This window comes from Zosterops lateralis, assembly GCF_965231275.1.
Source record: "Zosterops lateralis genome assembly, chromosome: 6".
Classification (NCBI taxonomy): Eukaryota; Metazoa; Chordata; class Aves; order Passeriformes; family Zosteropidae; genus Zosterops; species Zosterops lateralis.
This window is the reverse complement of record NC_139761.1, coordinates 54,556,195-54,579,026: the sequence shown is the minus strand read 5'-3', so window position 1 is coordinate 54,579,026 and position 22,832 is coordinate 54,556,195. Positions and strand designations below refer to the sequence as shown.

The 22,832-nt window shown below is 43.5% G+C and overlaps 1 protein-coding gene across 6 annotated transcripts in view; it reads left to right on the top strand.

Annotated features, from left to right (window-relative positions):
- TEAD1 (TEA domain transcription factor 1) overlaps positions 1-22,832 on the top strand; it is a 153,244-nt gene that overhangs the window by 119,110 nt on the left and 11,302 nt on the right. For 3 of the 6 annotated variants that reach the window (XM_083863392.1, XM_083863395.1, XM_083863394.1), the window contains 6 exons: positions 3,189-3,200; positions 4,395-4,529; positions 4,723-4,769; positions 5,222-5,283; positions 7,245-7,369; positions 16,762-16,935. In XM_083863392.1, the coding sequence (XP_083719518.1) occupies positions 3,189-3,200; positions 4,395-4,529; positions 4,723-4,769; positions 5,222-5,283; positions 7,245-7,369; positions 16,762-16,935 (555 nt within the window). The remainder of the gene's footprint in view (positions 1-3,188; positions 3,201-4,394; positions 4,530-4,722; positions 4,770-5,221; positions 5,284-7,244; positions 7,370-16,761; positions 16,936-22,832) is intronic. The other 3 variants (XM_083863393.1, XM_083863396.1, XM_083863397.1) reach the window with 1 other exon arrangement.

Sequence of the window (22,832 nt, the reverse complement as noted above, 5' to 3'; positions counted from 1 at the left end):
TATCTAATTTAACTATGTATTTTGCATTCCAAAACAAATTGTGAAAAGCAAACCTCAAGGGCCTGGTTCATTAAAAGTTGTATTCTCCTTGCATTAGATGCTTAGAGCTTACATCTTCCAAAAACAAAGTATGTACAACTGCAGCCAGAAGCAGCCAGAAGCTAAAACATGAGACACATCTTGATCTCCACTACAGAGATGATATTTTAGGGATTTAGTGGAACTAGACCAGTTTTCCACTGACTGTACCATAAATCCACCCTGGTAACATTCATTGCTAACTATGTGTCACAGTGCAGAAGACTTTTATAAGAGGAGGGGAAGGCAGGGGTGTGAGTGCAGCCTGTTGCTCACTCCAGTGTCATTCCTGGGCAGCAGCAATCTCATCTGAGCTCATCAATTAAGTAGGGTCAAACCAGGTCAGGACCAGATGGGACCTATCCAAGGAATACCTTAAGCTCCAGCAGGATTTAATGATTCAGTAGGAGATGCTGTCCCCCCAAGCCTCTGCTGAACCTCACGGGACCGCAGCACGCTGGGCCAAACTTTTATTCTACTACATCAGTGTAAACCACATTGAGCTGAAAGAAATTATTTCAGCTTTACAAACCAGCACCAGTGAGAGCAAAACCAAACCCCTTCTGTCTTGGACAGAAAGATAGGAAATCAAAATCTTAACTATTTGCAGTCATTAAAAATCCCACAACGTTCCTGTTTTAGAGTAGGGGTGTTAACCCATTTGTCCTGGCCAAATTCCAACCTGGGTAATTACTGTAATCTGCCTGTGTAAATTACCCCTGCCGTTTTAATTGGATATATTACTTCTCTTGCTGCCTAAACTGTGATGTAATACCATTGTGTGTTATTAATCAGTTACCAAGTTTCATCCCAGAAGCGGCTGCCTCGCAGTGATAGGTAGAGCCTCATTCCCTCCTGGTTATGAGTGCTCTCTATTACAGCATGAAAAAAAACCAACATATACTTGTTTTTAAGTGCCAGACAAGCTGATATTGCAGTCTAAATAAACAGCTTTAAAATGTGGTTATCCCATTTATTTTTGAAGACCATGAAGTCTGCTTGATTTTACAGGCACAGGCAACCACCTTGTAACTCTCCCAAAGTACCTGGAGCTGAAGGTGCTCTTTTGCCAATGCAACTCAGAAACTCATAAGTATCTGTATCTGACTTTGAATTTGATTTCTGTCATGTTTAAACGTAAAGTTGCTTTGAGAAAAGCTGACCTTCCCACTGTGTAAAGATTCCTAAGCCTACAAAAGATGAAACTTCCCATTGGAGTGTATTGGCCTGATGTCCCAGAAATGATTTTGTCACCAGTGGGAAGCTCTGTGGGGGTTGTTGAAACAGCTCAAAACTAGCCCTATTGCAAGGATTGCCTTTCTGAGCTGTCATTCTAAAAGGTTTTTTCCTTTCTCCCTATCCTCCTGAAAATGTAATCAGGCAAAGAGGATGAGATGAATGGCCCCACAAAACACAGATCATTCTAGGGTGAAAAGCAGCAATTGGCAAGAAGGAAGGCGCATTGCATTTTGTGTCACAAAAGAAAAGATGTTTTCTCCCTCCAAAAATCCCTGTGAATGTCCCTAAAATTCAGGATCATCAGATTCACTGTAATAGTGACTAAGAGCTCCCCAGAAGATTTTGAAGGAAGTGTAAATCTTCAAAAATTTTTCCTAGTTTATCTGTTAGGGGTGGGATTTGCCTGCTGTAACTGTTGCTGAGTGTCCAGGCTCCTATTCTAGTCCTTGGATGGCAGTAACATTACAGAAAGTAATGCACTTTAATTGGTTTCACTGCCTCACAAGGCAGAAAGAAATGCTCCAGTTTCTCCTGGAGCTGCACTAATATTAGCAGGGAATTGGCCAGAGACTTTTTAGAGGGATAAAGCAAGGCAAGATGAACAATTTCATAGGCATATAACCTACCTCATGCAACTCCCAGGAAAGGACTTTAATAGCCCTGACAAAGCTTTTACTTTTAAATTCTCCCTTAGTTTAGTTCCATCTAATAGTGGATCCAGAAGAGTTTGGCACCCTGGCAGGGGCACAGGCACTATCTGTATCTTCATGTGGTGGCACAGGATGGCCAGTGGCAGGCAGAAGGCAGTGCAGGAGAGGAGCCTGTAGTGCCCCAGCATATCTGGAGAACAAGGCAGTCACAAAAGCAGCACTCACACACTGGTTTTGGAGGACCCAGAGGCATGTGTCTCTTGTATCATTTATTTCACACACAGTGTACGGATCCCCTGAATGTTAGTTTTTGGTAGGATTTAGCAGGCTGTATGAGACTCTCGTGGTTTGGCATTTCCAAGCCAGCTCCACTTACAAAAGAAGAGTGAAACAGAGAAATCTGGTAGGGCTAGGTCTTCATAGTGCTTCAGGACATCTCACTTTGATGTTTTCACAATGGAGGGTCCTCCTTGCTGTATGAGAGTGTAGAAGGGTCTGGGGAGCTGCATGAACCTGAGGACTCTGCCACTTCTTAGCACCCAGCAAAGCATCTTTTCAGCCTGGTGGTCTGCAGACACCCAAAGGCAGCCAGTGAAACATGCCATGCACAAACCTCCTGTGCACACCCTCCCACGCTGGGGCAGGCAGGGCTGAGAGCCAGGGCTGACCTTCAGCTCTTAACCAGAGAACTGGCTGTGGTTATTTTGCAAAGCTGCAAGTTTTGAGAAAGGATTGAGTTTGTCCCTGCACTGAGGGATGTGTCCCCCCCAGCACAGGGTGTTAGAGCAGCTCAGGCAGCTGAGCACAGGACTGTTCTTCAGGCTCACACCCTGCAGGGTGCAGAGGGAATGATGCTGGAGCAGCTCCTGCCCTGCTCCACCTGCTGCTCTCCAGGCTGTGTCCCACAGGGGCTCCTTGCACAGCTCAGGGAAACACACTCAGCAACAATCACTCTCCTTCTGTATCCACAGCTTTCACACAGAGAGCTGGGGGTTGTTTCTCCCCAGGGTTTTGTTGGGTTTGTTTTTTTTTTTTTTAATTCTTTTTTTCTCCCCCTTTTAATGAATCAGACCCTGGGTGAAAATAATGTATTTGTTTAAAGCTGATATTTAATGTTGAGCAAACTGCTCTTCCTTTGTCTTTTACTATTTTGTTCATATTTTGCTAAGAATCTGCTATTCTACACAAGCATTTTAATAAACTGTTTGTTGTTGTATCCAGGTAACAAGCATGGTAAGTATTTTGACTAAACCAAGTATTATGTACCTTAGCTGTGCTTGGCAGAATTTTTTGGCTAGCTTTTCCTGTACTTTCAGCCTGTGCTGTTTCTAAAGGAGCTATTCAAAGGAAGAAACTGCTCACCTATAGTACTACTACATACAAGCTTTAGAGGGAGCATATGTGCAAAGTCATATATCATACATAAGAGCATGCATCTCTTGCCAGCATGCTTGCTACTTTGCTTGTAAAATAAAACCAGAAAAACAAACAACCCCAAAACATCCTTGCCTAATACTGCTTGTGTTCCTTCATTCTAAGTGACACATCTAAATATTGGTACTTATTGATCCAGTACTTCTGGATGAGGAACCCTGCTTTACCAGCGTGTAACAGTCTGTGTTTATTCATTTTCCCTAAGACATTCCCCCTGGTTAACTGTGTTGCATTAAGAGGCCCTCCCTTTCTGTCCTGTGGCCATACCTCACTGGCAGTGGCTGGGACTCCAAGTGCTGCTCTAATACAAGTAACCAATAACAATCCAACTTGTTCCTGTGTGCTTGAAAAAAAGCAGGAATTTTATGGCTGATGGCTTTGTTTGAGAACACTGTAAACCAGTAAAATGCCACAACTGAAATTTTTAAAATGTTATTTCCATGTTTGTGACCTAACTTTGGAAATGCTTGTCATAAAGCTGAATCCAAAATGTCTCAAAGCCCATAAGCATGAAGAAAACTCTGTCCCTGTTTGCAAGTCAGCCGCAGTCCTGTGTTCTCATTTTACGGTGCAACACGAAAGGCAAGCTTCTCTTAGATGGAAATGATAGAGCTCAAATCTCAGTGCTCCCTGTCCTGAAGGCAGAGCTGAGCCTCAGGAGCACGCCCTGTTCAGCCCAGCCTGATTTAAAATCAGAATTTGCCCAGATAAACAAGTGGGCAGTAGTTTGCTCTCCCAGAGCTTCCTGTGTGTTGGCAGAGCAGACTGTGAGAATTCAGGTCTACCATGCATGTCTGAGAGGAGGTTTTGCCTTGAGGTAGTTGGAGTGTTAGCCTCCGTGCTGTATTTTCTTTTTTTTTCCTGCATGGTTTGCTATTTTTGCATTTTCTGTGTGGCTTTTTAAGTTTTTAGTTATGTGCTTGTAGCTGCAGTTATTTAATGTCGTTTGTTGTGCCAAATGTTTTAAGACTCCGTGTAATTGTCATATTAAAGGATCAGACAGCAAAGGACAAAGCACTCCAGCACATGGCAGCAATGTCATCAGCTCAGATAGTTTCAGCTACTGCTATTCACAACAAGCTGGGCCTGCCAGGAATTCCCCGTCCTACATTTCCTGGGGCACCTGGGGTAAGTCATTAGCTGAGTCCCAAAAAAATCCTTGTATTCCCTAACAATGCTCAGTCAAAAACTGAGACGGAATGAACGGATTAATGCTTTGACTTGAGTTTGCAAAAGGAATCATGCTTGTTCAAAAATACCCAAAGTTACTTCCAACAAAGAGAACAACTGTGGGCCTGTTTGTTTGTTTTTCCTCTTTCAGTTTTGGCCGGGCATGATTCAAACGGGGCAGCCTGGATCCTCACAAGAGTAAGTCTGAAAATTCAAATATGTTTCTCAAATATGAAGGGTGGTTTGTGCACTCTATGAGATCAGGACAGCAAGAACTTGAAAAATTTTCCAAAAAGGAGGTAAAGACAGTTTTAGGGAAAGAAAGAGTCTTTATAGTGATGTGAACTCACATTCAAAAAATTACAAAGGATCCCAAATATCAAAACTGAGGCTGAATAACCAGATGGGCACCCTCCTTTGTTTTCTTGTCATTCAGTGTCCTCTGGGAGACCCAGCAGTGCTCATCCCTGGGTATAATTCTCATCCCCTCTCTTCCCTCTGTGCTGTCTGCCTGTTAAATATGCTCTGCAGGGAAGAGATATGTTTGTGGGTAAAGGTCATCAGCCACCTATTTTGCTATGCTGTGTGAGTCTGATGGAATTTCCTGTGGATGACACAGTGTGTGATTTTTGTGTACTTCTTTATTCCAGCGTCAAGCCATTCGTTCAGCAGGCCTATCCTATACAGCCATCAGTCACAGCTCCCATTTCAGGTAATTGTCCCATTTATCCTCTGCCTTAAAAATGCTTGAATTTTGTACTGAATGTGATGTATTAACTTCTGACCTGGGCAGAGCCACTACTCAGGATCTCATGTTCCCTCCAGCCAAAGGAAGCACCAGTCCCAGTGTCCTATTATTATTTGGTTGTATCTTAGGGAAAATCATTGTGTTTGGCGTTTTTTTAGGTGGGAAGCACTAATGCATATGCAAGGAGTTGTGATGTGTGATTTCCAGTCAGCATTCCATATTGTAGGAATGACTGTAAAAAATGAGTAGTAGGATGAAGATTTCTTTTAGAATAGCTATATACCAAGAATACACCTTAATTTATTTTAAACTGAGCCTAAAACCCTTCCAAAATCATATATGTTTAGTCTTAAGTATCAAACTTTTCTATGCATCAGGTTGTTTATAGCTCATCCCCTCCTGGAGGTCCTGCTTTGCCTGGTACCACTTTGATAACTACCTAATTTTATTCTGAATTCCATTGCTCAGATTGATCAAGCCCTTCCCATGGCTACTTCCCTGCTACTTTTCCCAGGTTCCTTCCATGCCTCATTTCAGGGAAGGTCACTATTTCTTTGCGGATGATTTCTCATGTTACATCTCCCTTGCCAAATGACCCCAATGCTTCTGACTCTGTTTGTGCTGCAAGTTTTTTACTCTTACCCAATTTATGATTTTCTAACTTGCTGGTATTTAATGCTTTGAACTAAAGCTATTTTTCTGCAGTCATGAGAATGCTTTTTTCTTGACATCCCTAATTTATAACATCATTTTCTGAGACAGGTATTTTCTATTGTCCTCTTTTACCCTTCCATGTTTTCTCTCAGAATAGGAGTATTTTTACATCAGACAAAACTTGTGCATGAGTTTTTGCATTCATTAGAATTCCCATTCCTGTCTAGCCAGTGACATTTGTAATTCCCTGTTTTGCACAAGCCTCACACCTTCGTTGCCTAAATTTGAAGACTGAGGTCAGGTACCACATTCCCATTATGGGATATGGACACACACTGCCTCTGGCCTGTCCCTGCTTCTCAGCCTATTTCAGGATCATATTTGTTCTCGTACCTTTGGTGCCTCTCCCCTGCCTTTCTTGTCCCTGTGTCTCTCTCAAGATGAGTTTTGCCTTTGAGCTGCTGCCTTTTCCTCTTCCTTTACAGTTCTTTTTCCTTCTTGTCCAATTTTCTGCAATGAGGACTAAGAGATAGCATTTATTCCTTCTCTTGAAGTGAATTAGAGAGAGTGGTTAACATCCCTTCTCTATCCAGATCACGTCATTCTCTCTTTATTATCAATTTAAGACCTTTTTTTTTCTTTTTAGGGTATGATTCAGCTCTCTACAATAATTATTTATTATTAGCTGTAGCATAATGATGCCTAAAAGCTCCAAAAGAAGTCAAGACCCAATGTGCAAATACCTAGTAAGAGACAGTGCCCATGTTGGAAAGCTTGTACTCTAAACAGGAGAGTGGAATTGAGAGTGGCAGAAGAAATAGGCAAAAAGAGGGGTGATTTACTTGTAACCTGTGGCACATTAGGAGCCAGAAGTGGAGTCCAGCTCTCTTGACTCCCAAGGCAGTAATGTCTCCTGTGAGTCTTCATACCAGTTTCCAAGGAAGGGTGCAGCTGTAGGTCTGGGTGAAATCTCTATAAATCTCTGTAATCTAGTATATAATTTAAACAAAAATTCTACAGCGAGTTTCAGCCCCAAGGAAACAAAGTAGTAGATCTTTTCTTTCTGCCATTATTAGATTGCTGGGCTGGCATCTCTTTTTCTACATATTGGCCTGAGTTTTTCCAATTTTAATTCATCCTGAATTAATTACTTGCTAAAAATTAATATAAATATCCAAGGGCTACATGCATAATTCCCAATTATATTTAATTGAGAAAATATAAACTGAGGAAGTGTTAGCTTCTTCATAAAGATGTTTCCTCTCTTCCAGGCTTTGAGCCCACATCAGCTCCAGCTCCCTCAGTCCCTGCGTGGCAGGGCCGATCGATTGGTACGACCAAGCTCAGGCTGGTGGAATTTTCAGCTTTCCTTGAGCAGCAGAGGGATCCTGAATCAGTAAGTATTTATTGCCCTTGTGCCCACTGATCCTCAGCTTTGCTCCTTTACTCCTGATCTGCAGCTTTTCTCCTTTGCTCCCCGCCCTCTGGGCTTGCCTTCCATCATGTCTGATGGAATACACACGGTGTCTCTGTGTTCACTGCTGCTCTGTGCAATATTCCTTTCACCCCAGGACTGTATTTTCCTTTCTTGTCCTCTCCTTCCCCATTTGCAGCAGTGAGAGGCCTCTGTGAAAGCAGGCAGGGTTTGCTCTGGCGCCTGCCTCGCTGCTGACCTAGTTTAGCAGGTGTACCAAATTGCATTGTGTACTTGGCAAGAATTCAGTGCTTGAACTCTAAGTTAAAACCTGATCTTTTTCCTAACCAAAACAAAATTAAGGACTTGCACAGAAAGTGTGCATGTTGCATATTGGGTTTTTTTTCCTTATGAAGTTTTTAATTTACTTTTAATTTTTAGTCTGCCTACTATACCTGCAAGGGTAGTTTCTGAAGCTGGCTGTAATATTTCATTTAGTCCAGTAAGCCTTGAACCCTGACATTAATCACCATGTATTTACCAAGAGCATTTCTCGGTAGCCTAGCACTGATTCTACTGCATCACAAATAAATTGAAAGAACTTCTTTCAGCTCAAACCTGAGAATTTTTCCAAGATAATTTCTGAAAGGCAAATACTGTCCTGAATAGGTGATATGGACAGACCATTCTTGTTCATATTCCTGGTAAAATACAGCAGCCTGGAGAAGAGAGAAGCTATCATTTTCTTTTTATAATCCAGCACTGGAAACCATAGCATTTATAGGCTCTGGCCGGGGTGTTATCCGAGGAGTGTTTACCCTGCACAATGGGGATTGGAGACATAGCCCAGAAACCTTACAACAGAGGAATGCTCCTGGCAGAGACACATCCCTGTGAAAGTGCACCATATCTCAGCTATTCATGCACCAAACACGTGGCAGCGTGCTGCTTTGCCAAATGTCACACTTTGCCAGGCTGAATTAGCTTTGAGGTGCAGGAAATATTTGGCAGCAGGTGCGGATCTCTCAGCGCTCACCTGACTGATGGGCATTCCCGGTTTCCCTGGAATCCCTTTGCCTTCCCATGGTGTCATGGCAATCCTGGCTCTGGTGGGCTTCACCTTAGTGTCCTCCAGACCACTCTGGAGCACCTCCTCCACCCCCAGCCCCGAGTCAATCCAGGCATCAGTTTGGATTTCTGCTGCTGAAGCACGGCATCCAGGTTTCCCCTTTGGCCACCCTCATCCATGCGCAGATTTCCCAGCCCTTGCTGACCCTGTGTAATGTGTCCTGCTGATTTCTGGGCTCTGCCATCCCCAGCCTGCCCCACACCAGAATGTGAGTGAGTGTGTGTGCTCCAGGTTACCAGGAAAACAGGATATGGCTGTGTGACGCTCAGCCTTGCTGTCTGTGTGTGAACGAAATCTCATTTCTGTGCGGTCCCGTTGGCTGTTTTGCCACCTAATTATCCCTTTTCCGTAGGTTTTTGGAACATAAATCTAGATATTGTGGGCTGACATGGTGTAGTGCCTCTGTATCTGTGGGGTTTTGTTTAAAAGGGAACAAACAGAGGCTGAGCAACTGAGTAGCATTGGCATTGCAGGGAGAGAGTGGAGGTCTAAATAGAAGCATGGCTACCCAGGATGGCCCCACAATACTGTGAAGCCTTCTTTGGAGGAAACTAATATTATTTGGCATCCCTGAGGGTGCAGAGGCCCACTGGGTCTTGTCCCAGCTTGCAAGAAGACTGCTGAGAAACCCACCTTTCAAGCGCATTCGTGCAGGAGGGTTTACAGGACAAGCAAGAGCATCAAACTACCCAGACTTGTTTTTAAAAAAGCAGCTACTCATGTGCTGTAACACTGCAAAAATGAGACTCTATGAAAAGGCAGTTCCCAATTTAGTTCATTCTTGCATCCAGGTGGGGCAGTGCTCTGCATGGGCACAGCCTGCAGTGTCTAGACAGGTGCTGTGGGGGCCCACAGGATGAGCCCCTGTGGCACTGTGTGGGCATCACTGCCTGGGAAAAGGGAGTCAGGAGAAGAACAGGTGTTGCTTACATTGAATTAAGTAGATTTGATTATTTAGCATTGAAAAGGCATTGGGAAAAAAAAAAAAAAAAAAAAAAAAAAAAAAAAAAAAAAAAAAAAGCAAGCAGTATGGCCAGTTCCCAGGGCAAAGGGAGAAAGATTTTTGCTGTAGAGGCACTGCCACTGCAGGGGCAGCCCTGTGCCTCCTCCAGCCTGCCCTGTCTGCACTGCACAGACCTCTCCAACAAGCACCAAGAGTTCTCCTTGGAGGTGAGAGCAAACCCCCAGCCTCCTGTAGTGCCATTGCACAAAATGTGAGCTCTGCCTGCAGCTTTGCACACCTTTCTTTGTGTGGCTGAGATGTTTTATTGCAGGTAGGGTTTGCACAGCAGAGAAATGATGGGGTTTTATTACTTTTCAAATAAAATCAGCGAGGCAGGTGACGTGTGTGTGTTTGCACAATGTACACATGAGGTCATGGAGGCACGTGCTGTGATTGCAGCATCTTCTTTGTGCCTTTGCTGACCTCAGAAATTAGTGTGTTTGTGTGCTGCTACAGGAGTTCTCCTATATCTTCTGAAAAAGGACAGTTGTATAGTCATTGCATTGCTGACTTTTCACAGCAAATTACATAATATATTATATTCATAAAATGTACTTCCAACATTTCATTAAAAAAAAGATGACTCTTCCTCCCTCTCTCTCCCAACACAAAATCAGGCCAGAAAGCCTCATAGTAGTAGAGGCAAGTAGACCAATTCCACCTTAAAATGTAACCTGGAAGTTATTGAAATACCTTTATTGAAAAAGGTGTACTTGGCATGGCATCTGGGGACAGGATGATCCTGGCAGGCCTCTTGCAGTCCTTATTCCTGCAGAAATTAGAAATTTAGGTTTGTCAGCCATAGTGACTCCCACGGCCTGCAGTGGGACTGTGCATGGACACAAAGGTTCAGCCATGGGGAATTCCTGGTAGGAGTGGTTAACTCCTGGTAGGAGTGGGGCATTCAGCATTTCTGTGGCTCTTCCAATGGCAATTGGTGTTTAAAAGTAAAAAAAAATCCCCAACAAAACACTCAATGCCAGGCAGTTCAGTAGTTTAGTTTAGAGTGGGCATTCTGGAAGGTTGGAAATCTACTCCATGGTCCTCTCACTTGTGGACAGCTGTTGATCTTTTTCCTTGTCTAGACACAAAATTGTTCCACTTACAAAGGAGAAAAATATAGGAAGGAAACAATAAACAACCCTCTCTGTAACTCTGCATGGCAGAAGATAGTCAGGAGAACACAAGATGGCACAGTTGCAAAATATTGGAATACTGATTCTGCAGCTGAGGATGGGTAAAATTGCTCCTCCTTTCACATGAAAATCAATTCATCTTAAAAATGTCAAGCTGTATTTTCCTTTTGTGGCATTTTGTGCTTAAGTACAATTCCTAAAAGGTGCATAGAAGTTTCCCTTGCAGGTCCAAATAGCAGCATTTCAGTTACCTTTGATTATTGCCTGCCCTATATAACTCTACTCTCAGCAGATGGAGCAGTTTTTGTGCCCATCTGTTGCTTCCAAGACAGGTTTTCCTTAATGGGGGCTTTCCATTTTTATTGTAGTGGTTCTGTGGAAGTTCAGGACAAATGCTTAAACCAAGCAATCCCATGTTCCTTAAGAAATATAAACTGAGCATGCAAGCAGGTTAGAAAAGATCTAAGCAACTGACTGCTACACAAGTAGATATAAAATTCAAAGACTGTAACTGAGATAAGAACAATTCATAATCTTTTTACTATATATGTGTATGTATGCATATATATATATTCAAGCTCGATTTTCAATCAGAGAAAAAACCCTATCACCACCCAACAAAAAAAGACCTTTCTTCTCCTCCTTCTCAAGGTTTCTGGCTCTTGCTGTCACATTTATTTAAATTGTGAGCACTTCAGACAGCTTTACATTTAAAATATCTATATAGAGCTATAAAGAACATGGCTGATGGACATTTTCAGTATTAGTCCACCCATCCAAATTGTCAGATTGTGTTAGGTCCAAATTTCAAAATGTATTTTAAAAAGTGGTGAAGAAATAAAACATTCTTTATGTTTTAATTCAGGTTTTATTGTTGTTGTAAAAGGACTTTGTGAGCCCGGGGAGAATTGTGCCTGAGAACCAGAAAGGGAAAGCAATTGCTCAAGGGCCATAAAAACAGCCTGCCATCATTAGCCAAATGCAGTAAAATTCACCAAAGTTAATCAAACCACCTAAGTGATGAAAAATAAATGAGATCTTTTCAAAAGAAGCCTTCCATCCTTGAACAATATCCATTGTTGCAAGGATTGTTTATCCTTTCTGTACTCCCTGTACACAGTATAAAAATCAGTCCAGCATTTCACTCACAAGGAAGTCCTTGGTTTAGTGTCTTTGTGATGTGAAAGGACAAGAAAGCAAACTCGCATTAGGATGAATGTCTCAGAGCCACAGACTCAGGATTTGAGGTCATTTTAATCTGGAATCAGAAAAGGTTTTGCTAAACACAAGGCTCATTTGTCTTGCTGTGCTGGAGAGCTGCATGTTGGCCCTGGGATGCAAATGTCATACTCTGCGAAATGCTGATTTTCAAGTGTCTGTAGTTAGAAGTCCCAAGAAAGCACTTCAAAGAGGTCCAGTATTGACACAGGCTGCAGTGGTGAAACTGTGGCATGGCAGCAGGCTTCCCATCCAGCAGGATTCCTGGGGGACCCCATGGAGACATGCTGGAAATGCCAGGCCAGCTTCCCCAGCCCAGCTGTAGCGGGTCATGGACTTTGTGCTTTCTGGGGCCAGAACATGGTTGGGTGTGTTGGGAGACCAGCACCATTTATCCCCCAATGTCAGGCCAGGGTGGAAAGCCTGCTGGGGCCTGGCTATGCTCTCATGCTGCCCTCACAGACCTCTCTTCCTTTCCCCAAATCCACTGCCGGGGAAATTTCCTGGAAAAATCAAAGTGCGGGAGACACGCAGGTTGGGTTGGCACTAGAGTGGGGTGGGCTGTGGCTGTGAATTTCCCACTGCACCCATCCTGGCTCACCCCGAGGGCTTTGCACCTGGCTGTGCCTCTGCCCTGCATCTCCCCAACTCGTCCAACAGCTTCCCCCACCCCTACACCCACCCCAAACCCACCTGGCCTGGCTGCAGAGCCGGGATCTCAGGGGTTGGGAAACATCCCCCGGCTCTGCTCTGCAGAGAGCAGATAATGACATGCTCACGTGTTTATTTGTTCCTCTGCCACATTCACTGGAGATGTAGATGGTCCTTCTTTGATAAGCAACTATTCAATAGTTTGTTTTCTTCTGCTGTTGAAATGCGTGGCCCCGTGCCCTGCTCGCTGTGCACTGTCTAACCTCCCTTCCAAATGGAATTATTAATTCCCTCCATTTGCATTTCACAGATGTGCTAGTGCAGTCTTTTTTGGATGAAGGAGCGTTATTACTCACAATTGACAAACCAAGAAGTTCAGGTGCAAAAGAATGAATGGGCTGCTGATTTTGAGGGTCCCCTTTGATTTGTCATGAGCTTGATTTTGCAGAATAGTTAATGTTATTGAGAGCTTCCTATAGTCAGGCATAATTTTCCCATTTGAGCACTCAGCACTTCTGGAACTGGGACTGCAGGGTCTTAGATCAGACAGGGCAGAACAGAATGATGCCTGGTCACTATTGCAGAAGAGCTGATGGAAATGTTGTGTAAGCACCTTGCCCAACCAGCAAGTCCCAGTTTCTTGCTGGGACTGCTGTGGAGTAGCTGGGAGCAACATTAAGGTGTCAGGGAAATGCCTTCCCTCATCACCTACCTCTCCACTTCTGTAACCATAAAGTCACCCAAAATCCCCTTTTACTTTGCATTTCTGATTCAATCTCTGAGCAGGGTGGTCCATGAAATACCAGGCTGCCCATGCAGCTGTATCATAGCATAACAGCACAGAAAGTTCAGTTAACATTTCACAGGAAAGTGTTAAAAACGTTAGCAACAGGACTTGGTACAGACTCCAGTTATAGCATTAAAATGTCATGTTTATAACTCCCAATCTGCTTCAGTGGAGGACAACAGCAGCAGGAGTTAAATATTCAGTTACTAGTGTTTTGGTAGAAATAAGAAAACTTGTTGGCAGACCAAGTGATTTTCATACATCAGCAGGAAATTAAAGAGTTTCAGATTTACGAGATACAGCGAGGCAGCAGGGCTGAGGCTGGGCAGGGTTTGGGTTAGAGCTGCACACAGACTGCTGGTACACCAGCGCCTGGGTTCCAGGCAGCCCACCCCACCTGGCTCCTGTTCCCCCCAGAAGCACAATCACTGCTGGGGCAGGTGACTCTGGGCTGTGCCAGTGGGATTTGAGAGAGTTAAATCACAGCTGTGCCCCCGGGTGCAGCAGGAGGGTGCAGCACCCTTGCACTCAGGGTGCTGTGCCCATGAGCAAGGTCATTCCCACAGAAACAGCTGCCCCCTCTCAGGCCACCTGCCTTCCACCTTGCTTAGCACCTACATAACCCTGTGCATGAGGAGCCATTCATGCCCCCCATGTGCTGATCTGTATGTTTGTGTCAGGATATAAGTGCAAAACTGGTGAGGAGCTGCTACAAATATACGTGCTGGCTGATAAAGCACATGTAGGTGGTTTGTCTTTGTTCTGCACCAGCTTAAATGCTTGCATCCCCTGCCATTGGCAATTTGTCTTGGTTCTTTTAAATTCCTAAGTGGATTATAATTTTTCTCGTGGTATTATTTGACAACAGTCATATTTCATGGCTTTACTGCATTCTTTGGATAGTTAGGATTTTTCTAAGGGAAGGAACTCAGCTTTAAGAGGCGGCCATCTCCAGGGCATGTCGTGTAGTGCAGACACAGGAGACAGAGCTGAAAATGTTCTTCCTGTTTTTTTGTGTACTTAGAAAATACAGGATTTGACTTGTGATGGTTTATGGCATCTAAAGCACATTATTGCCCCGATGCCAGATGCAAATCCTTTAAATGATGCAGAGTGAGTAAATTCCTCAGCAACTAATGTACTTCAATGACTCTGAAATACTCAGTCTAAATCAACAGTGAATTCTCAATGTAATGAGGATGTTTTCAAGCTTTCCAGACACTAATGGGCTCAAAAATATAGGCAGAAAACTTTGCTCCTTTGCCTTTTATCTATGCATCAGTTCCTGTCATGGCACGTGTTTGTCTAAAAACGATAAGGATCATTTCAGTATCCATTTACCCTGCTCCAGTATTGCATTTTCATTTGTTAGTTCACAGAAATATGCCATGTCTAATTAGCTTAGTAATGATTGTACTTAGCATAGGAATTGCAGCAACATAAGGAGAAAATAATCACACATTGCAATATCAAAATAAACATTTCTGTCCTAAGAATGTTGTCAGGTGATGTCATACCATCTGTCCTACTGTACCCACTCAGAAATTTTGCTGCAGCAGCATCTGGTGCTTTGGCGAGCTCAGCAGACAACTGTGGCAGCTTTGCAGCTGCCTCCAGCTCTGCTTTTATATTTAAAGAGTATTAAGACTTCATGTGCCAAGCCCCTATAAATGTGTTTGCTTTTACTGAAGTTGGGATACTGAGCAATTTGTATATTTGCCTGGCTTGCAGAATAAGGTACAGTGTGTGGATTGTCTTGGGAGGTTGCAGTGGCCAAACTGTAAAATACAGTTCTCCCTTCCCCCTTCCCTCCACAGCCATCTTTGGGCTAAGAGAGAGACATACTTTTGGGGAGGAGGACAATTTACAGCAGAATCTGACCCCTCAATCCTGTTTCCATAAAAATGTGGTTATTTGTACAACCTGGAATAACTCCAGCAGAGAAGACAGAGAAGAAACAATCCCCAAATGTTTTTGTTTGTGGAAGTGGCTTAATAAGATGTTATGTTTTCCTTTTCCCTTCCACAAAATTTAGAGAGAAATACAACCCTGCAAAAAAACACAGGCTGTACGTCAATTTTGGTCCCATACCCAGATGAATGTTCTCTGGTTCTAAATTCAGATTTCAGTGTGCTAGATGATTTTTTAATAGATTTCAATTTCATTTCCTAAGTGCAGAAATCTAGCCAGTCCATTTCCTTTTCCCCAGAGTTTTGGACATCTGCTAGGGAAGACTCTGCTCACACCGAAGGAAGGCTCTGAGTGGTTGCCCAATTCATTTAGATTTGTCACTTCAATTTGTTCATTCAGCAGGTACATTGTAAACAAAATAGCTTAAATGAGGTTTGCTTTGGGGTTTTAAATATTTTATTTGTGCCTAGCTTTTGGGAATTGCCCCTTATACACAGCATCTGTTCAATGTGACAGGGTTCTCTAGTGTTCAATGACTGCATATCAGCTTTCTCTTAACTGAGTTAGCAAAATGTTTTGTGATCTGCGTGGTGAAAACCCCTCAGTGTTTAATCCTGCCACCCTGGAGCTCCTTCACTCTGCTCTCGTGACCCTGGGAGGTGCTGATTGACTGCTGGAGGGTCTTTGGTGTTCATCCTTCCACTTTTGTTTCGGGTGTTGAAAAGCTCTCTTTTGGGCAGCCCCCAAAAGATCATGTTGGACTCCTTTGGAGTGGACTTCACTGGGCCAAGGATTTCCCCCAGGCAGGAGTGGCACTGCCTAGGTGATTCCTGTGATTATAATGAGGTGTGATGGGATGAAGTTAAGAAATGGGAAATTGAAGCTGAATATGTTTGGGGAGGGATGGCCATCTACAGAGCTGGCTCCCGAGGGAAGGGGGAAAAGTTGGGCTCTTTAATATTACATGGGGAAAAATACAGGAGGACAATGTCTATAGGAACAGGAACACAGAGTAACTGGTCTTCTTGTTACTGTCATCCTGCAGTTAAAAGGAAATCCCTTCCATCTCTTTTAGTTGAGATGTGTTGCAGATGGAGGTTTGAGGCTTTTTAGTAGACAAGCAGGCAGCGTGCATGAGTGAGCTCTGTGGCACAAGCAGAAATTCAGGCTCTGAGGACAGAGGACATTAAAAGGCACTGTTTAAAGGAGCAAAAATAGGCTTTCCTCCTGAGCACATTCATCGTTTTATGCTCAGTGGAGGGTTTTTTATCACTGTGCTGCCATTGGGTCTTGCAGTGTAAATTACCCCCTTGCAGAGGCCCGTGCTTTGGGGTTTGCAGTGGGGACACAGGATTTTTTTATGTTGACCCTTGTTCACAAGGGTCTGTGACACAATCAGTGAAGCTGTTTGTGGAAACCATACTGCAGAAAATCCCGGGAGCGCCGTGCGAGTCGCTTAATCCATCAAAGCCCAGCCCCTGCCCTAACAACCCTCTGCTCTTCTCCCACAGCGCTGACTTTCCCCTTTCTCCCTTGCAGTACAACAAACACCTCTTCGTGCACATTGGACACGCCAACCATTCTTACAGCGACCCCTTGCTCGAGTCGGTGGACATTCGTCAGATTTATGACAAATTCCCTGAAAAGAAGGGCGGCCTGAAGGAGCTCTTTGGGAAGGGGCCTCAAAACGCTTTCTTCCTCGTAAAATTCTGGGTGAGTAAGGCGTGGGTGAGGGGGACTCCCCTGCCGAGGGGGGCTGTGTGAGGTGTTCAGCACCCTGTGGAAATTCCCTCTGTTACTGTGCACGGCTGCAGAGCTGTTTGCCCTTCAGCTCCCCAGGAGCCCAGGCAGCACAGGCAGATGTGCCCCACCAGCTCTGCCTGGCTCTGCAGCTGCTGGGCAGCAGCCAGCAGGTACCCAGAGCCCCCTTTGGAGATGGGGAACTGCCATCTAGTGGTCCAAGGAAAAGCACGGGAATGGAGCCTGCCTTTGAGTGTTTCCCAGGTGCAAACCTCTGCCAAGTGCGAGCAGTGCAAGGATCAGTCCTGCCGTCTGCCCACGCTTGTGCAGGGAGGACCAAGCAGGATGGGAACTGAGACAGATCTGAGCCTGGGAGAGTCTTCTTGAAGCACATCTGCTTTCTCCTTGTCTTTTTGTTAGTCAGCCATAGGACTTTGCTCCATAACTTTTCATATTCAGAGCAAAGGTGAAAAAATAATTTGAATGGAGGGCTGGGATGCTGCATATTGATCTAGTTGTGATACGTGTCATTGATAAGCCAAGTTTTTCCTATTGTGTTTGCAAAATCTCGTGTTAGCAATATAATCACAAAATAATAAAATCATTTAGGTTTGAAAAGGCCTCTAAGATCATTGAGTCCAACCATCAGCCAAATCTACCTCTAAACTACTAAAAGATCCACCCAAAAGGATTAGCAAATCTGCAGGCTGAGCCTCATGCTTGTACTAAAGCTTTTTATACTCACTAATTTGTAGGGGTACTTTTTTGTGGTATGCTCCTTTATATAGCAGCAGTTATCATCTAAGCATTTAAATTTTTTCTTTTAAAATTTCAGTAAAATGGTTTAATTACAGGGTGGACAGGTTTAGGCTAAAACCAGAAAAGGTTGATCTGGAACCACTCTTTTTTTATCAGATTTCCTGGCCTTTATCTATGGGATTAGAAATATTCTGCAGTTTATAAATCCCCCAGATCCTTCATAGCTTTCCAAGAGCTTCTGTGGCACCAGATTTAGGAGTGGAAACTGGAATGAGGGAAACTTTTTTTCTCAAATCTGGATGTAGAAGGATTAAGCCACTGAACAGAAGCTTGTGCTGGACTGCAGAAGAAACCCATTGAGAAATTTATGGGGCTTAAAACTGGGCCTGAGGGCTGTACACCAAGTATTTGAGGACTGGCTGAGCAAAGAGGCCAGAAAGAGGAGACAGCAGAGGAGTGGGAGCTGAAACACAGTGAGCACCAGTGGCCTGAAACAGGCAGATGAGAATGTCAAAAAGAGGGAGGCAGTGGGAAGAGGGAGAGTTTGGGATAAGGAGCCTGCAGGGAAACACAAGGATGAAATACAGCAAAATTTTTTTCTGAGAGGTGGGAACAGGACAAACAACAGCAGGAGAAATCTGGCTGCAGAGGAACAGAGCTTGGAGTTAAGGGTCTGTGACCACTAAATATCTTTCCTTGTGAAATTTGTCTTGAGCTGAAGACCATCATCTCACCAACCCACTCCGCATAATAAATATTTGCAAAACACACTGGCAAGAATGAATGTCACCTCACATGCCTGTTCTCATTTCCCACAGAGGATGATAAGCCTCAGACTTTATACTAGACGTGGATGCAGCAGAGATTTGTGATATGGTAATTGATGTATTTTATGTTCTGCTTTTTCTCCATGTGGAAATTGATTTTCAGGCATGCTGGATGCTCAAAAGCATACCTAAAGCCAGTAGAGACCTTCTTTGGATCATTGAGGTCTGTGTTTTTTTCCTATTGTTCTCAAATTTGAAAATTGGAGCACCAACCTTCTCTGCTTTGTCTCCTACAGGCAGTGCACACCTTTAACACTCCTGTCTCAGTCCCACATCTGTGACGTGGGGGTGATACCACCCCTTCACCTCAAGTGCTCACTGACAAATCAGACAAATAGAAGGTCTCAAGGTGATGAAAAAAGCCTCTCTGAAATGTGTAATTCTGTGCTCAGTGCAGGTTCTGTGAGCAGCAAAGACAAAAAAACGTTGTGTAGATGTTCAGAGGGTGAGTGTGCAGTTGTGTAGCTAAAGCCTGTGACATGATACAGTTCAGCAGTCAGGATGTGCAGGCAACTTCAATCCAACATTTCCTAACCTCACCATGCCTTCCAACATAATGGCTTTTTAATACAATTTTGTGCTGTATTAACTTAGAGATTAAAAAACATACAGTGCTAACATCCTTCTGAGTTATACATTAAAAATGTGGTGAGAACATTTTCCTGAGCCATGATCTTAAAATAGACCAGTGGATTTTCTCTCTCATCAAGTGAGCAAAGCATAGAGAAGGTGCCTAGGATAGTGTTTGAGTGTTGCAAGAGTCACAATGAGTGCTCTTCTAGGAATAAACTTCACACCAGTGGCCCCCAGTCCTAAACATGTGTAGAAATTTGTATAGGAAAAACAGAAGATAGCTATCTAATTGGGTATGATAATTCGATCCTAAACTGTCAGCTCACTGTCTTTTATTTCTTCCATCCCAATGGGGCATTTCTTCAGAAAAAAAGGATGCTGTTCCCATTTTTATGGGGAGTGTTGAAAAACTGTTTTAAACAGGCATAATATCACCAGGGAAAAGCTGGCACAGGTTGCTGACAGTGGTTTTGGCCCTATAAGGTGCCTCAAATTTATTTATATGAAAATAGATTAATTTTGGCTGAATTCAGTATTTGGTTCTGAATAAGCATCTACTCTCTCATCATCTGCTACCTCCTCCTACTCTGTAAGTTCACCTCCTCCCAGGTTCTGTTCATGATGTGTGGTTATTGCTAAGTCCCAATACTCTGTCTCACCATTTATTTTCCCATTTCCCCTTTCCCATCCTTTCTGTTGTCTTCCTTCTTCATTACCATGTAGCCATTGATCATTTGCTCAGCACTGTGAGCTGCTGCATCCTAGGTGATCGTGGCAGTCCTTGTTTTAGTGGGTAAAAGAGGAAAGTGAATTTTTGCTGGGCAAATAAGTGCAGGTGTGAAAGCACTCTGAGGAGAATCAGTGAAGCAAAGGCAGGATGTGAGTGAAAGAAGTCAAGGCAAACCACAGAAGGGAAGCGGGAGAGTGTCATGACATGAGAAGCTGGAGAGTGAAGGTGAGGATTTGATGCCAGAAGGGATGGTCACCCTGCAAATGGATTTAAGGGGAGTCAGCATGCCACTGGAGGCAGCACAAGGGGTATTCTATTTAGTCATTAACTGTGCTGTGGAATGGGTATATGGGAAACAGGAGGACCACAGATGAGTACGTGTGCTGAGGATGACCAAGGCAGAAAGCAGCTGAGCTCTGGTGGCTGGAAAGGATACTCTTCTGGCTCTTTCCTATTTAGTTCTGCTTCAGGCTGCTCACCAGCACAGTTTTCCCTCTTGTCCTGGTTTCGGTAATAAGGTTTGATTACAAAAAAAGTGGGAGGGAAAGGTCTGAGATCTTGCAAGAAGACGCTTGCCAGTTGTGGAGTTGACTTAGCAAGGCAGCACTGGGATGGAGTACAAAGCAAAGTTTGCTTTGCTTTGCAGAGCTTTATTGGTTCATGCAGATTGTATCTCATGGGAAACACAACCTGATGCTGGGAATGGATGAGCTTCTGGCCCCATTCCTGGTGACACATCTGGATGTCACACTTTTGGGCCTCTTCCTACCTACCAGTGCAGGAGGTACAAAAGGAAGAGACTCGTCCTCCTACACCACCTCAAAAAAAAAAAAACAAAAAAACAAACAACTCTATGTCCTGCAATGCAATGCCCTGGTCCTTGTCTTGCACCTGCAATGCAGTGACTCTGTTCCTCTGCTTTATCCTGGCTAGTCACTGGGAACAACAGAGCTCAGGGAAATTGCCACAGAGAAAGACTTCTACAATCATAGGGGGAGTTTTACTTGGTATGTTGTAAATAAGGAACAACATCCTAATGCTGTGGCACAGGAAGTTTGTGTGACAGGGATATGAGACTCGAGATTACAGGGTTATAGAATTAAAACAAAATAAAGGTTCCTAAATAAATGTAAAAGCTGTCCTGGAACATTGATGCAGAATTCAGCAAGGGCTGGAGAACATCTGCAGAGGAAACCTTTTCCCAGGTGCTGGTTGATTGCACAATCCTGCTTCTCTCACCTTACGGGTCTAAGCCAAATATATGCAAAACAACCAGGAATGATTTGTGCCATCTAACCTTCATCTGAGTATGGTCAATGTTCCTGGTGGTTAGTTTGTATTAAAACTGCTTTTGTGACTTGGGAATAGCCCCAAAGTTTTCTGCTCTTTGAAGTTCCAGTTAGCCTGTCTAAAAGCTAAGTCAACACTGGGTGCCTGTCCTGATTTCTTTTATTGGTTCTATCCATGTTCACATCTAGTGCCAGCCCCACTGATTGCTCACTACTATTCTTAAATTCTCTAATTCTAAACAATACACTTAGGCCTCCTAGATTAAATTCTGCTGTGTTACTTTGTTATTTCTCTCTCAGGCTTTGCCTCAACCCCCCCAGCTGCAAATTTTGGGGCAAATTTTGCAGGACCTTTCCATGTAACCTACAGCACTGTGCAGTGGGTCCTGCCTCCATTGGGATCCTTAATGCTGCTGTAAGCACACCTTGCAATAACATGCTGGGATTTTGTGTCTCTCACACTGCCAAATGCTCTGTGCCAACCTGAACTCTGATTTCTGCAGCTACAGGGACAGGTTTGGGAACCAAATATATCTGAAGGGAGGATGGATGTTCTCTCATTGGTGACACAGGAAAAAAAACCCAACTGATATAAATTAATGTTGGCCTGTCAGACTTTCTATGGATCTGATCTCCTGGCTTAATTTTAAGTGTTTATAGTAGCTTGAACTATTATTCTAACTGAGGAAAGCTTAGCCAGAGCTCACTGCAACTCCAAAACAAAGACCCAAACTCATCTGAAGATGCGTGGATGATATTAATTGATGTTTAAAATGAATGCCTCTATTTGCAGGAATCTGCAATGCAAACTAGGAGTTTTAGAAAGTAATGCATATTATAATTAGGGCAAGCTTTTAAAGATGCTTTGAAGTCCTAAACATTTTTGAAATTCAAATGTGGGATGGAAATAAAGGAATCTACACAATAAAGGGGCATTAAATTATGTCTCCCAAAATTTCACTGTTTTATAGATGTAAATATATGCCATAATTAGTGGTAAGTAACATGAGGAGGATAGTTAAGTTTATTCCCATTCTTATTCAAAACAGCTGTGGCATGAAAAATAATGCTCCTTCTCTTTGTGATACACTGGAACAAACAGTTTACCCATGTAATCAGTGTTCAGAAATGGCTTGTGCCTGTGGTCTCCTCCCACCCCCTCCTGAATTTATCCCCATGTGCCTCCAGCCTTCTTAAAAAGGTGCAGAGATTCTTTGTGCCCTTCATTCACACACACACAATTGTGGCTACTGCCCTTTCTTTCTTTCTTTCTTTCTTTCTTTCTTTCTTTCTTTCTTTCTTTCTTTCTTTCTTTCTTTCTTTCTTCTTTTTTCTTTCTTTCTCTCTCTCTTTTTTTCATTTCTTTCGTTTCTTTTCTTTCTTTCTTTCTATTTTTACATGTAATTTATATTGCATAATCCAGGACCTTGGAGTTCCCTCCACACACACAGAGACACACACACACAGAGCTTGACTGGCAAATGATCTGCAGCTCACAAATGGGTCCTAGAACATGAATGGCTCCATGGCCAGCATGCAAATGTATGCAAAACAAATTAGATATGGAAGAAAGCAGACACCCATTTGCTTTTCCCCATCTCAGCCCTCTGGCACAAGGAGCTGATGTGGTGCTGAGGAGGACCCCTCTGCAGACTGATGCTGGGTTATGGGAGGAAGGGGCTGGGAGGCCAG